A 15,568-nucleotide genomic window follows, 5' to 3' on the forward strand; every position below is an offset into this window, starting at 1 on the left:
CACAGGGAAGTTGCAATGAGCTGTGATTGCATCACTGTGCTCCAGCCTGAGTGACAGGGTGAGACCCCATCTCAGAAAACAAGAACAAAAAAACCACCTCGGTCCAGTTCTAGGCCAGTCATTTAACCTCTCTGAAATCATCAGTAAAATGGGCGCTAATACCTGTATTGAAGGATTGTGAAGATTAAAGTACCAAGGATTATGGAAAGTAACGTTTCCCATCCCATAATCCTAGGCTTCAAGATAGCATAGACAATCACTTGAACCAGACAGATAATACTGTCTGAAAATCATTTTATGGGCAAACTAATTATTATTTGAGAATGCAAATGTTGGTTGTTAATCACTAATGAGGGAGGGAATTTTTTTTTTAAAAAAAGCAGACTTGGAAATAACTTCAAATACATAGACCTTTGGTTTCTTGTCAATTGTTCAGATTCACTTCCCTTGTACAAACTTTGGCCTTGGTAGTGTATGTGGCAGTTTATGTAGTTTATGGATCCAAAACTAATTTTGTCATTTTGAACTGGCTGGCGGGGGATGGGGGACCGCTTAAATTTTCTCACAGGTAAAAATCATGAACACATGCACCTCCATGAGATGAGAATTTTCCAGAAGTCTGAAAATGCAATGTGGGAGCTACAGGGAAGTCCCCCACATTCTCTAAACTAATATATTATTTGGCATAGATGTAAAGGCATTCTCCTAATCTAACTTTCCTGTATTCCAATTCCAGGGAATTTGCCAATTTGTTGTTGGTGTTGTTGCTGAAATGGACTCTTGCTTTGTCGCCCAGGCTGGAGTGCAGTGGCTCAATCTCAGCTCACTGCAACCTCCGCCTCCCAGGTTCAAGCGATTCTCCTGCCTCAGCCTCCCGAGTAGCTGCAATTACAGGTGCGTGCCACTATGCCCGACTAATTTTTTGTATTTTTAGTACAAACAGTGTTTCACCTGTTGGCCAGGATGGTCTCAATCTCCTGACCTTGTGATCCGCCTGTCTTGGCCTCCCAAAGTGCTGGGATTACAAGCTTGAGCCACCACAACTGGCCCCAATTTTTTTTTTTTTTTACATGGAGTCTCACTCTGTTGCCCAGGCTGGAGTGCAGTGGTGCAACGTCGGCTCACTGCAACTTCCGCCTCCCAGGTTTAAGTGATTCTCCCACCTCAGCCTCCTGAGTAGCTGGGATTACAGGCATGTACCACCACGCCCAGCTAGTTTTTGTACTTTTTTTAGTAGAGAGGGGTTTCACCATGTTGGTCAAGTTGGTCTCAAACTCCTGACCTCGTGATCCACCTGCCTCGGCCTCCCAAAGTGCTGGGATTACAGGCGTGAGCCACCCCGCCCAGCCCAATTATTTTTTTTTAAATAAGCCTACCTCACTTTTATGTAGTGAGGTATTTCCCAAGGACTTGGTGTTACATTCTTGATTAAAAGAAAAAGCCCCAGTTGCATAATAACCAACAGCAGCTGGGCACGGTGGCTCACACTTAGAATCCCAGCACTTTGGGAGGCTGAGGCAGGCGGATCATGAGGTCAGGAGTTCAAGACCAGTCTGGCCAACATGGTAAAACCCTGTCTCTACTAAAAATACAAAAATTAGCTGGGCATGGGGGCGCATTCCTGTAATCCCAGCTACTCGGAAGGCTGAGGCAGGAAAACTGCTTGAACCAGGACCTGGGATGCAGAGGTTGCAGTGAGGCAAAACTGTGCCACTGCACTCCAGCCTGGGCTACAAAGCGAGACTCTGTCTCAAAGAAAAATAATAATAACTGAGAGCAAAGACTCTGGGGCCTGTCTGCCTGGATTCAAAACTAAGCTCTAGCTCTTACTAGATTACTGCACCTTGGCAAGCTACTTGATCTCTCTGTGCTTCAGTTTCCTCACCAGTTAAATGGCAGTACTAACTACTGTCTTCCTCAAACAGTTGTTATGGCCAAGTGCAATGGCTCATGCCTGTAATTCTAACACTTTGGGAGGCTGACGCAGGATGATTGCTTGAACCCCAGAATGAGACCAAACTGGGCAACATAGTGAGACTCCATCTGTGTATTTGTTATTTAAAAAAAGTTTTCATGAGGCAAAATGAGTTAATATTTGTAAAGTGCTTAGAAGGGTATAGTATGAAGTAAGTGCTATAAAAGCAACTATTGGACTTAAATAAATCCCTAATTAGTCTCTTCAGTAAAATTTTACCTAAGCATATAGTAAGTGGTGGCTTGAGTCTCATCCAAAGAGGCTGATTCTCAAGTGGCCAAATGCAGTGCTTTATAAACAAAAGTTTTAGAATCAGAGACACCAGGCTCTGAACTCCTCTGTGTGGCCCTGGGCTAAGTCACTTTAACCTCTCCCTTAACTTTCACTTCTTCATCTGTGAAATGGAAATAGCAACAGTTATCTTGCAGGCATGTTGTGAAGGTAAACTGAGCAAATACATGTATGTAAAGTCCTTGGTACAGACAGAGCAAAGTATTAAGTGCTCAAGAAGTAAAACCATCCCCCTATGCCAAATACACACAATACCGTCAGTAGCAATACCTCTGAGCTATTGCGTTACCGACTTCAAATACTACAGTATGGGCTGGACTTTGCCTTGAAGTTTGATCATGTCTGCAGGGCAATCTGAAGAAGCAAGAATCAGGTGACTGGCCCCATTGAGGACAAAAGTCAATGCACAGACTCTACCAGGCTGAATCAGAGGAAGAGTGGTGATCAGGATGTGGATAGTTATGAACAAAGCCGGGACTGGGGCTCCTCCCCAGGCACAGCAAAGAATTAAAGATCTAAAACCAAACATCAGCAAGTCCAAGAACCTTTCAGAGACTCAGGTAAATAATTCTGAACTGATCTGTTTTGTAATCTTCTCTGGCCATCAGTCTTTTTGTAAATAGGTCTCAACTATAATTTAAAAGAAAAAAATAAGCTTGTGACCAGCCTGGGCAACACAGCAAGACCTCATCTCTACCTTACAAAATAACAAAGTATTTTTTTGTTTTTTAATACTTTTTATTTTTTTTTTAAGACGGGGTTTCACCATGTTGGTCAGGCTGGTCTTGAACTCCCGACCTCAGGTGATCCACCCGCCTTGGCCTCCAAAGTGCTTGGATTACCGGCGTGAGCCACCATGCCCGGCTTTTTTTTTTTTTTTTAAATGGAGACTAGGTCTCATTATGTTGCCCAGGCTGCTCTCAAACTCCTGGGCTCAAGTGATCCTCCAGCCTCACCCTCCCAAAGTGCTGGGATTATGGTATTAGCCACCATGCCTGGCCATAAAGCTGTTTTTATTTTATTCTGCTTGGAGCATATTGCTCCATGCAGTTGTATTATTAATGGTCCTGTTCTAAACATTCAGTCTCTGAAAAAGAACCAGTAAGGCCCTAAGTTAACCATTAAAAGTCCTGGGCTTGCACAAAGTTTACTTTCTGAATATAAGCAGTATTTAGCAACCATAAATCAGTACGTTACTTCCCAATCAGAAGGACCCAGGAGATATAAGGGGCCTCAGAATTATTATTATTATTAATTTGTTTTTCCTGAGACAGAGTCTTGCTCTCTCGCCAGGCTGGAGTGCAGTGATACAATCTTGGTTCATTGCAACCTCCGCCTCCCAGGTTCAAGCAATTTTCCTGCCTCAGCCTCCCAAGTAGCTAGGAATACAGGCATGTGCCACCATGCCCAACTCATTTTTGTATTTTTAGTAGAGACAGGGTTTCACCATGTTGGCCAGGATGGTCTCGAACTCCTGACTTCGTGATTGGCCCACCTCAGCCTCCCAAAGTGCTGGGATTACAGGTGTGAGCACCACGCCCAGCCAAGGATGTCAGAATTATTATGAGTCCTCAAATTCAGCAACATGTATGTTTCTTGTTGTTGATTTTGAGATGTAATTTGAATATTCAGCAGTTGATTTCTGCAATGGCTGAATATTAATTACACCTACCATTCTATTGAATATACCAAATATTATAAGCAGAATGTACACACAAACTTATCCACATGCATGTTCATCACAGAGCTGTTCTAACAGCAGAAAACTTAAAAACAAACTCATGTTCCATGTCAGGAAAGGGGTTAAATTAATTACAGTTCATACACACCACAGATATCATATCTATTTAAAATGAGGTTGAGGAGGATAGAAAATATAGGAAAGTGTTTCACAATATAGTTAGTGAAAACATGAGACAAAGTATGTACAAAATATCATTTCTGTTAAAAAAAAGTTTGCACAGAACAAAACAAGAATATACAAAAAAATTTCAAGTTAATTTCTGTAGGTGGTTGAATTATAACTGATTTTATTTTCTTCTTTGTGCATTTGTCTTACAATTTTTCTACCATAAAAAGAGGTTTACAATTCCTTATCAATAATTCAGAAATCTAAAAAGCTCTGAAAATATATTTTCATAAGTTAGCAAACTCATTTATCTGCAAAACCTGACCTACACTGATATGAAGCTGCTTCATATTTATCCCATTTAGTGTGAATATTTACATGTTTTGCTGTAGAAATATGATGTTTCAGGGTGCTGCCATAATCCCACTAGGGACTCAATATTGATCTGAAAACATATCTGGCCCCAAGGTTTCAAACAAAGGATTGTGGACCTGGATTGGTTTGTAACTTTGCCACCACTGCCAATTTTCAGGCTTTAAAAAATGGTACTCTTCATAGTTTAAAAGGTTGGGGGCTTCCGCTATGAATTATTATAAATGTTAAAATGGCAACACCAATAAAAGATATGTCCTTAACAGGATCCTCACTCCAATTCATCAAGGGTGGCAAGCATCTGGCTCCCATCAGATGATCCTAGCAGCTGAGGTTTACCAAGCCCTTGCCATGTGCCAGGCATTATATACCTTACACCCTTTAGCTCATTTAATGCTGCTTTAGAAGCTAGGTATCATCCCTGGTCCATTATACATATAAAGACACAGAGGCTCAGAAAAGTGACTTAATTTGCCTAAGTCACAAGACAGAGTTGGGTCAGAGCCTGATCCTTAGCTACCATATTATGTCCTCACCACAGGAGGCAGTTCTGCTTCCTGGATCAGTGGTAATATCACAAACAGATACAACTATCTTGTTTCAAAGCAGAGACAACTGACTTGTTTTAAAAACTCTTTTTTGATTTGTAAACTAAACAAACTTGATCTGCAAATTACTGAGAAAGAATAAATATGAAGCCATACCATATAATTTCTAGTATTACTACCATTAACTCTAACCACACCAAAGTTATATCAAGATGTTCTATGAATGTAACATATTATACGATATAATTTTCTATTCCACAGAAAATCTCCCAATAATCTTTTGGAAATCAGTGTGGGAAATATTTTCTGAGCGCTCTCCAAAAAAGAGACCAAGTTCCATTTCACAGGAAAGGCTGCTTTTTCTAAGAACAAACTCTCCACTGTCTACTTCTGGGGTTTCCTTGGTGTTTCTGGGCTACAAAACCCAGTAATTTACTTTCCCTACGAAAGACTAGGGCAGAAATAGCCTAGACTTCCTTTTTGCAAACCAAAATTCACAGCTGTTTGGGATGAACAATCCAATGGGGAAAAAAGAACCTCCTGAAGGGATTTTTCTGGCCAAGAATGCATCTTTCACTGGGACCACAACCTCCTATGACCCATGAACATGCTGAAGCTACTAGATACAAGTCAAATTCTTCAGATCACAAGCTTGTTTCATTGTTTCCTGTCTCTAATTTTTGCAACTAAGAGAGTAAAAACTGAACTTCAATTGGAAATTGGTGGAAAAAGGGAGACCACTGACTTTAAACCTTAAACTTTGTAGTAAATTTTCTTTTCACTGCAGCCTCAACCTTCGACCTTCTGTACTCAAGCAATTCTCTGTCTCTGTGCCTCTGCCTCCTGAGTAGCTGGGACCAAAGGTGCAAGCCATCACACTCAGCTAATTTTTTTTTTTTTTTTTTTGAGTTGGAGTGTTGCTCTTTTTTGCGCAGGCCGGAGTGCAATGGCACAATCTCAGTTCACTGCAACATCTGCCTCCCAGGTTCAAGCAATTCTCCTGCCTCAGCCTCCCAAGTAGTTGGGATTATAGACATGTGCCACCACACCTGGCTACTTTTGTATTTTTAATAGAGACAGGGTTTCACCATGTTGGCCAGGCTGGTCTCGAACTACTGACCTCAGGTGATCTGCCCGCCTCAGCCTCCCAAAGTGCTGGGATTACAGGTATGAGCCACCGCTCCCAGACTAATTTTTTTATTTTTTGTAGAAATGAGGTCTTGCCATGTTGCCCAGGCTGGGTAAATTATCTTTCATTCTAAGTAAATGCCCTATTCAGTTTAAGATTAGGCACCTTCTAGATTTTTACATATAAAATAACTACCACAGAAGTCATTTCCAGACATGCTATCTTTTTTTGTTTCCTTTTGTTTTTTAACAGAGGAAGCACATTCTGCTTTAGAGAGAGCAAAAATTAAGTACAGCAATTCCAAAATACAGGAACAGGGCTGCCATCCCAACAAACTCACACTTAAAAGAGTATTTAAGACATTCTTGTGGGGCCAGGCGTAGTGGCTCACGCCTGTAATCCAAGCACTTTGGAGGCCAAGGCGGGCGGATCACCTGAGGTTGGGAGTTCAAGAACAGCCTGACCAACATGGTGAAACCCCGTCTTTAAAAAAATTAATTAATTTAAAAAAAAAAAAGATTAAAAATTGAAAAAAAAAAAAAAGACATTCTTGGCTGGGTACGGGTGCTCACGCCTGTAATTCCAGCACTTTGGGAGGCTGAGGTAGGCAGATCACTTGAGGTCAGGAGTTTGAGATCAGCTTGGCCAAAATAGTGAAACCCTATCTCTATTAAAAACACAATTAGCCAGGTGTGGTGGCACACGCCTGTAATCACAGCTACTTAGGAGGCTGAGGCACAAGAATTGCTTGAACCTGGGAAGCAGAGGTTGCAGTGAGCCAAGATTGCACCACTGCACTCCAATCTGGATGAAGGAGTGAGACTCTGTCTCAGAGAAAAAAAAAGGCCAGGCACAGTGGCTCACGCCTGTAATCCTAGCACTTTGGGAGGCTGAGGCAGGTGGATCACAAAGTCAGGTGTTCAAGACCAGTCTGACCAATATGGTGAAACTCCATCTCTATTAAAAATACAAAAATTAGCTGGGTGTGGTGGCACGCACCTGGAATCCCAGCTACTCAGGAGGCTGAGACAGGAGAATCACTTGAACCTGGGAAGCAGAGGTTGCAATGAACCAAGGTCACACCACTGCACTCCAGCCTAAGCAATAGAGCAAGACTCTATTTCAAAAAAAAAAAGACATTCTTGAAAAACTATTTTTAATTAATTCAGATAGGTTAGTGGAAGACCCAGAAAACTGCTCTGCTAGTGGGTAGTTACATTTTTATCTTGTTTTTGCATTCTCTTAGAAGAGCAGGAACTTAGATCAGACAAATCCACAAGATCCATTTCCAGGCCCTTCCATTCTTCAATCCTTACATGGTCAGTGTTGCCCTCTTCCTTAAGATGTTAAAATCATTTGGCTCAAAATAGGCACTTTTGAAAGAAGTCTCACACAGTAGTGGGCAAAAGTAAAAAGGTCAGCATGAGAAAAGGCTGTCATGCCATTATAATCTCCAAGCTTCAGATCCATTCTGGGAATGAATAAACGACCATTTCAATGGTTATGCTAATCACTGTTTAAAAAATAATAATAAAAGGAAGAAGTCTAGTCTGGCATGGTGGCACGTGTCTGCAGTCCCGACAACTTAGGAGGATGAGGCAGGAGGATCAATTGAGCGCAGGAGTTTAAGGTCAACCTGGACAACATTAGCAAGAGTCCTGTCTCTTTTTTTTTTTTTTGAGATGAAGTCTCACACTGTCACCCAGGCTGTAGTGCAGTGGCAGATCTCGGCTCACTGCAATGTCCGCCTCCCAGGTTCAAGCAATTCTCCTGCCTCAACCTCCCGAGTAGCTGGGACTACAGGTGTGCACCACCATGCCCAGCTAATTTTTTGGTATTTTTAGTAGAGACGGGGTTTCACCATGTTGGCCAGGACAGTCTCGATCTCGTGACCTCATCATCCGCCCACCTCGGCCTCCCAAAGTAGAGGCCTATCTCTTTAAAAAAATTTTTTTTTAATTAAAAAAAAAAAAAGCTTGAATTCCTTAATATTAGGAAGCTTTCTTTAAAACAATGAATTACTTGTCATATCTTCTGACATTTGGGAGAATCTGTTATTATCCTCAAAATGAGGTCAATTTTTCAAAATTTTTCATGCTTCATTCCTTATTTCAGAACATTGTCACATCTTGGGAAATTCATGTCTGTTTTGGAATAGTTTTCTTTTTTCTTTTTCTTCTTTCCCCCACAAAATGGCAGCATAAAAACTAGTTTATAGTCACATTCATTGCTACTATCTATAAGTTTTCAGATTCTCCAGCAAGTCTCCTTGGCTTCCTCTTTCTTATTCACCCTTCTTATGCTTGAGAAATCAAGTATAGAATGTTCCTAAACCATGACATAATCTCCTCAACTATGATCTTTGGTTTAGTTTCTCTGTGCTTCTGAACCCTAAGTAGTACATTTCACTTTACCTTTCCATTCATATACATCAGTATTTAGTTCATAATTCAATTTACAATTTAAAGCTATTGTGGTTGGTTTTCTTTTTTCTTCATTTTGGGGAAGGGAGGTGGGGAGACATGGTCTGCCTCTGTCACCCAGGCTGGAATGCAGTGGAACAATCTTGGCTCATTGCAACCTCAACCTCCCAGACTCAAGCAATCCTCCCACATCAGCCTCCCGAGTAGCTGGGACTACAGGCACAAGCTATCACAATCAGCTAATGTTTGTATTTTTTGTAAAGATGGGATTTCAGCATGTTGCCCAGGCTGGCTTCAAACTCCTGGGCTCAAGTGATCCACCCGCCTCACCTCCCAAAATGTTGGGATTACAGATGTGAGCCACTGTGCCCGGCCATGATTGGTTTTAACATTTCCTTTTCTCAGATCTTTTTGGCCTTTTAGTTGATAGAATTCACTTTTAAACCAAATCTTACTATATTCTTATATAGGAGTTTCTTTCTTGGAAATCAGTGTTTCACTATAACTCTAAACATAGCAAACTATCTTGTTACATGAGATTCTGAGTGCCTGCTACGTGCCCAGGGCTAAAAAATACTGTAAGTTAACAAGTTTGATAGAGTGCCTGTCCCAAGTTCCCAAGGTATAGACCAAAAGCATGCATCCATTAAATAATCAGAAAATGAGTTAGTATTATATGAAGTATAATCCATGCAACCCAGAACCTCTGTAAGCCTAGACATTTTGAATAACTGTGCTTTCTAGATAATCTATTGCTTATCCTTCTAAGTAACAAAAATTAAATTTAAATCATTTTGGATAGAAAACTAAAATTTTTTTTCTGCTTTCACTAACAAGCTATATTGAACATAATTTAATCTTTATTTCATGGCTAACAGTCACAATAAACATAAATCATAGCACAAAGACACAGTAAAATGATGCTTGGGGCTTACATAAGTACAGGGCTATATACACTTATATTATAGCTTCAAACAGCCAGGAGGTGGGATAAATTATGCTAAATATGTATGCTTTCTCTGTCTCTTTTTTGGCAACCTGTCACACAGACATATCATACTACTATAAACTGCAAAGGCCGGGCGCTGTGGCTCATGCCTCTAATCCCAACACTTTGGGAGAGGCTGAGGCGTGCAGATTACCTGAGGTCAGGAGTTTGAGACCAGCCTGGCCAACATGGAGAAACTCTGTCTCTACTAAAAATACAAAAAAAAAAATTAGCCAGGTGTGGCACATGCCTGTAATCTCAGCTACTTGGGAGGCTGAGGCAGGAGAATCACTGGAAGCCAGGAGGTGAAGTTGCGGTAAGCTGAGATTGCACCATTGTACTCTAGCCTAGGCAACAAGAGCAAAACTCTATCTCAAAAAAAAAAACAAAAAACAAAAAACTCTGTAAGGGAACAGAACATGTATGGAGAGAGGGGCTAATTCTGATAGAGGACCTACAGTGTGCCAGGTCTGAGACATATTTTGCAGTGCATCTAGCAATCACTTGGCCTGGCACAAAGTATATCATGGGTAAACATTGGGTACATGAATAAGTCCTCTCCCTTATTTACTCTTTCTAATCTGCCATGCTTGGAAAACAGATCCCCAAGCATGAAAAAACACCATTTAAAATGTGTCAGGCTGGGCACTGTGGCTCACACCTGTAATCCCAGCACTTTGGGAGGCAGAGGCAGGAAGATCGTTTGAGCCCAGGAGTTTGAGACTAGCTTGGACAACACAGTGAGACTCTGTCTCTACTAAAATAAAAATAAATAATGTGTCTGGCATGATACTTTGCACTGAACAGGTGAAGCACAGCAAAACCGTATGTGCCGAACTGAGGATGACTAACATTGAGCACTTAGAATATGCCAGGAATGGCCGGGCGCGGTGGCTCAAGCCTGTAATCCCAGCACTTTGGGAGGCCGAGGCAGGTGGATCACGAGGTCAAGAGATCGAGACCATCCTGGTCAACATGGTGAAACCCCGTCTCTACTAATACGAAAAATTAGCTGGGTATGGTGGCGCGTGCCTGTAATCCCAGCTACTCAGGAGGCTGAGGCAGGAAGAATTGCCTGAACCCAGGAGGCAGAGGTTCCGGTGAGCCGAGAACGCGCCATTGCACTCCAGCCTGGGTAACGAGCGAAACTCCATCTCAAAAAAAAAAAAAAAAAAAAAGAATATGCCAGGAATTACGGGAAGTTCCTTATACACATTATCTAAGATAATACCTATTAGGCAGACAGTATTATCCCCATTTTACAGATGCAGAAATTGAGTATCAAAGTGGTTAACTTGAAAGCTGGGCCCGGTGGCTTATGCCTGTAATCCCAGCACTTTGGGAGGCCAAGGCAGATGTATCACGAGGTCAGGAGATGGAGGCCATCCTGGCTAACATGGTGAAACCCTGTCTCTACTAAAAATACAAAAAAATTAGCCAGGTGTGGTGGCACATGCCTGTAGTCCCAACTACTCGGGAGGCTGAGGCAGGAGAATTGCTCGAACCCGGGAGGCAGAGGTTACAGTGAGCCAAGATTGTGCCACTGCACTCCAGCCTGAACAACAGATCAAGACTCTGTCAAAACAAAACAAAACAAAACAAAACAAAACAACCAAAGTGGTTAACTTGAATAATGTCAAACAGCTAGTCAGTAGTGGCAGCGGAATATAAATCCAGGTAGTCTGACCCAAGAACAAGTGGTCTTAAGTATAATGCTATACTATCTCTGAATAAATGTCCAGTAAATAAGGAAGGCTGGAAGAACACAAAGTTTATAACAACATTTTTTCTAGTAGAAGTTTTCTTTGCTGACTTTCTGATTCTCAGGTATTGTATCAATCAATGAAGGTCACTATATGTAAACATTATTACTGCCAGGCCAAAGCGATCAACTGTGAAAGCTATGCAAGCAAAGAATGACTACAGATGACGTGCTCCAAAGACGTAGAAGCTTGAGAGATCTGTGTGTATTAGGGTCATCAGGAAGGCCTTTAAGAAGCTAAAACCCAAGCCCAAGCTGTGTAGCGGAAAAGGGATGAGTAAGAGAAGAGGGCATTTTGTAGCTTAAGAACAAACAGAAAGCCTTTGTGGAATAGGGGCTGGGGGAACATAAACAGACGAATACACAAACACATGTGTGGTTTGGAACAATTATTCCCCTGCAACTGTAAGCTCCTATTCCTGCCAGCTTTACTTCATCACTCAGACACCTGGAAAAAGGCAGGTTAGAGTTGGCAGTACACACGGGGGTAGAATATGGCACCTAATACAAAGGCCAGATCTGAAGCTATGATTCCACAGCTCTCACTAAATAATCCAGGGTCTTTAGGGGAGAGAGGGGGTTGGGGGTAGAGGTGACCTGTCCTTTACTATGTCCAAATCTAAAAAAGGAGGACATACTGACCTAGGCATGGTCTCATTTGCTCAGAAATCTTTCACTAGATTTAACCAGAGTCACCTCTAATTAGTGTAACTAGTGCCTCCAGATCCTCCATGCCCCTAGGAGTCACAGGAATGAGAGGTTGGGAAGCTCTAAGGTATCTCCCCTCTTTACAAAAGACACAGAAGCAAGTCAAGGGGAGCAGCTCTCTAACTCTGGGGAATGGAGAGTTACCATCCACACTTTATGGCAGAGACAGGACACACAAGCAAGAGGCCCAAAGTAGAAGCACTGTGCTCAACAGATTTCCTAGTCTTGCTTAACTATATTAACTATATGGCAGTTAAATACTCAGCAGAATTTCAACGGTCTCTGAGTGAGCACACCAAGAATAACTTAACCTGACCCGGGCATGGAGCCTTACGCCTGTAATCCCAGCACTCTGGGAGGCCAAGACGAGCGGATCACGAAATCAAGAGATAGAGACCATCCTGGCCAACATGGTGAAACCCCGTTTCTACTAAAAATACAAAAATTAGCTGGGTGGGGTGGCATGTGCCTGTAGTCCCAGCTACTCAGGAGGCTGGTGCAGGAAAATTGCTTGAACCTGGGAGGTGAACGATGCAGTGCGCCAAGATCGAGCGACTGCACTCCAGCCTGGCGACAGAACGAGATTCCATCTCAACAACAACAAAAAAGAATAACTTGACCTGTACTTGAAGGTGGGAGATATGAGAAACTTCTCACTTTAGCAGGAGATGCTGAGGGTTAAGATATCTCTGGAAAATCTCCAAATGCTATGTCATCAACTCATTAAAGACAGAGGCATCTCCAAACGTGTATAGTCTTGTCACCTCTCAGACAGCAGAACTGCAGAGTGGCAAATCCAGGTAAGATCCAGAATCCAATTCATGCATTCACTGTACATTTATTGAACACCTGTAAGTTGTCAGTTGAACTAGGGACTAAGAATATAAACATGACATATGGAAGTATACCCATCCATTATTATTCACTTTTTTTATGCCCAGACTCTCAAGGGTCCAGGCAGGAAGTTCTCCTACTGCCCCAGGAGCACCAAATGAGTTTCCGTTCTCCTTTCTTTGCCTCTGAACATGGGGTACCCACCTGAAACACACCCATCATAACTCACCTACCCAAATCCACACATCCTTCAAGGCCAGCTTAAGTCTCCCGCCTTCTGGAAGCCCTGACCTCCACTCCATCCCTAAATGATGTCTCTGTTCTCTCAACTGCTAGCAATTACAGCGAGTAATACCATCCACCATCCAGTTATTTAGAAATTTATTGTCCTCCAATTGATACTTTTATTTCTTCAACAAATCTTAAGTACCTACTTATGCTGCTTTTTAAAATCTTCCTGTAAAGACCTGGGTTGGTACTCAGTGCTTAATATCTATTAATAACAATTTATTAGAGCCTTAGGCTTCTGTGGTCCAAGCTCACTCAAAGTGAAGTTACATAAAGTAATGGGGAACAAAAGCTAACGAAGCCATTTCTAAATGAACTTCCACTTCTCAAAAACCTCAAAAGAACAAGGAAGGAAAAAGAAATCAGGCTATGAAAGCGCTGCTGAACCAACACATTTAATCACACTCACAAAGCACCTCCAATCCCCCTTTGAAGCCACACAAAACTGATCTTTTATCGGTCCTTGCAGCTCCAGATTCAAAAGTTTAACAACAGACCTTGGAAAAGTTTAAAGCATTCCTCAGTTTCCTAAATAAATCTTTCTGCCTTTATTTCTAGGTAAATAAGCTCCCAGATGACTCCTCCATATGCCACTTAGACTAATCTAATGAAGTTCACTACAAAGAACTACAATTTGAACTTTAAGAACAAGAGGAGCTCAAAGACATCTTGAACATGATAAATCCAGAGGCAATTTTAATAGAAACAAAAGCAAGGGGCCGGGCGAGGTGGCTCACGCCTGTAATTTCAGCATTTTGGGAGGCCGAGGTAGGGGGAGCAGAACACGAGGTCAGCAGTTCAAGATCAGCCAGACCAACATGGTGAAACCCTGTCTCTACTAAAAATACAAAAATTAGGAGGATGTGGTGGTGTGCGCCTGTAATCCCAGCTACTCGGGAGGCTGAGGCAGAATTGCTCAAACCCGGGAGGCAGAGGTTGCAGTGAGCCGAGATCGAGCCACTGCACTCCAGCCTGGGTGACAGAGCAAGACTCCGTTTCGGAAAAAAAAAAACAAAAGTGAGGTCCTGCGTAGCCTGTTGGAAGGTTCCAAGTTCCTTAAAAGAATCAACGAATTTCCTCCAGAGAAGCCTCGAGATTATACAGGGCGTGGGAGTTTCTGCAGGAGGTGAGGGAGATCATATGTATATATATAATATACATATTTGCTCTAAATTGGCTTTTGTGAGCAACGACAGCTGGCACCGTATAGCTAGTGAGGGTGAAGCCTGGCTGTGCCATGCGGCGGAGGCTGCCACCTGGGCACTCCCACCATTCTTCGCAGCCGGGTCAGGACAGAAGACCAGAAGAGCCCGGAGTGGCGTGGACCCGGACCCACGCACCCACCGGTTCCCTGGCCCGCGGGCCGCCTGCCTCGCCCCAGGCACACCACAAGTCCACCCCGCCCGGGTCTCAGGAGTCCCGATCTCTCTGGGGACCCAAGAGACCGGTGGGGGAGAAGGGGTCTGCAGGCAGCGGCCGGGCCCCGGCGCGTACCCACCTGAGCAGACTGGAGAGAGGGTGACTGGAAGAGCCGAGGCCGCCACCGCCGCCGCCGCCGCCGCCGCCCCCAGAGACGCCGCCGCCGCCCCCGAAGCCTGAGGAGAGCCGCTTCCCGGACAGCAGCTTCTCCACCGCCGGGAGGTGCCCGGTGCGGGCCGCCTCCAGCAGCTCCTGCTCCTTCCCCATCCCCAGGGCCGCCACCCGCTGGACCCCGTCCCCGGGGCTGCAGCCGAGCCTGCTCCGGCTCCCAAACTTTCCGTCTCCGGGCAACGCACCCCCCAAACCTGCTGGGGACACCACCCCCTCCTTGCCTTTTCCCCACGAGCGCGTCACTTCCGGGATCCGGCGTCACGCGTCACCGCGCCCCCGCGCTCCGCCCCCTTGCTCACCTAGCTGGGCGGGGCTCCACGGACCAGCACAGGTGGACTTCTCTGGGCCGATACAGGCCTCTGGGGGCATGAGGACAGCGCCTTGTCGGCCCCCGTTGTACTGGTGGAAAGGGACAAACAGGCCCACCTGTATGTGCCTCGCGAAGTGCGTTCCTTCCCCAAAGGTTTTGGGAGCTCCTGGGACAGGAAATACGGTAATTCGTCCAGGCAGCTAGAAACAAAGAGATAAATATGGTAACGCGCACCTACATTTCCAAGCCCATTCTTTCAGCAAACATAAATTAAATATGTAGTAGGTGCGGGTATCTAGTCATATCCAGGTAAGTAAAACGCCCTCCCCCTCGTACCTCAATGAGGGAAGAGAAGAAAGTTTTAAAATAGAAATATCCTCACCACTTCATTCATCCTCCTAGTACACGAAATAGTTCATTAAAAGTGAAACGTTCAAAGGAGACACCTTCCTCTCTTCAAGCTTTCCTCTTAGTTTTGATAAGATTAACCAAACTGATAGA

General features: G+C 43.6%; 1 protein-coding gene across 4 annotated transcripts in view; it reads right to left on the minus strand.

The window, feature by feature from the left end:
• ANKS1A (ankyrin repeat and sterile alpha motif domain containing 1A) overlaps positions 1–15,113 on the minus strand; it is a 196,669-nt gene extending 181,556 nt beyond the window's left edge. For 2 of the 4 annotated variants that reach the window (XM_012461626.3, XM_012461625.3), the window contains exon 1: positions 14,666–14,853. In XM_012461626.3, coding sequence (XP_012317049.1) covers positions 14,666–14,853 — 188 coding nt within the window. Of the gene's footprint in view, positions 1–14,665; positions 14,854–15,056 lie in introns of those variants that run through there. The other 2 variants (XM_012461628.2, XM_012461627.3) reach the window with 2 other exon arrangements.
• Between the last annotated feature and the right edge of the window lie 455 nt (positions 15,114–15,568).

The sequence above is a fragment of the Aotus nancymaae genome, unplaced genomic scaffold (genome assembly GCF_030222135.1).
Source record: "Aotus nancymaae isolate 86718 unplaced genomic scaffold, 86718_ANA_hifiasm-v0.15.2.pri h1tg000040l, whole genome shotgun sequence".
Lineage (NCBI taxonomy): Eukaryota > Metazoa > Chordata > Mammalia > Primates > Aotidae > Aotus > Aotus nancymaae.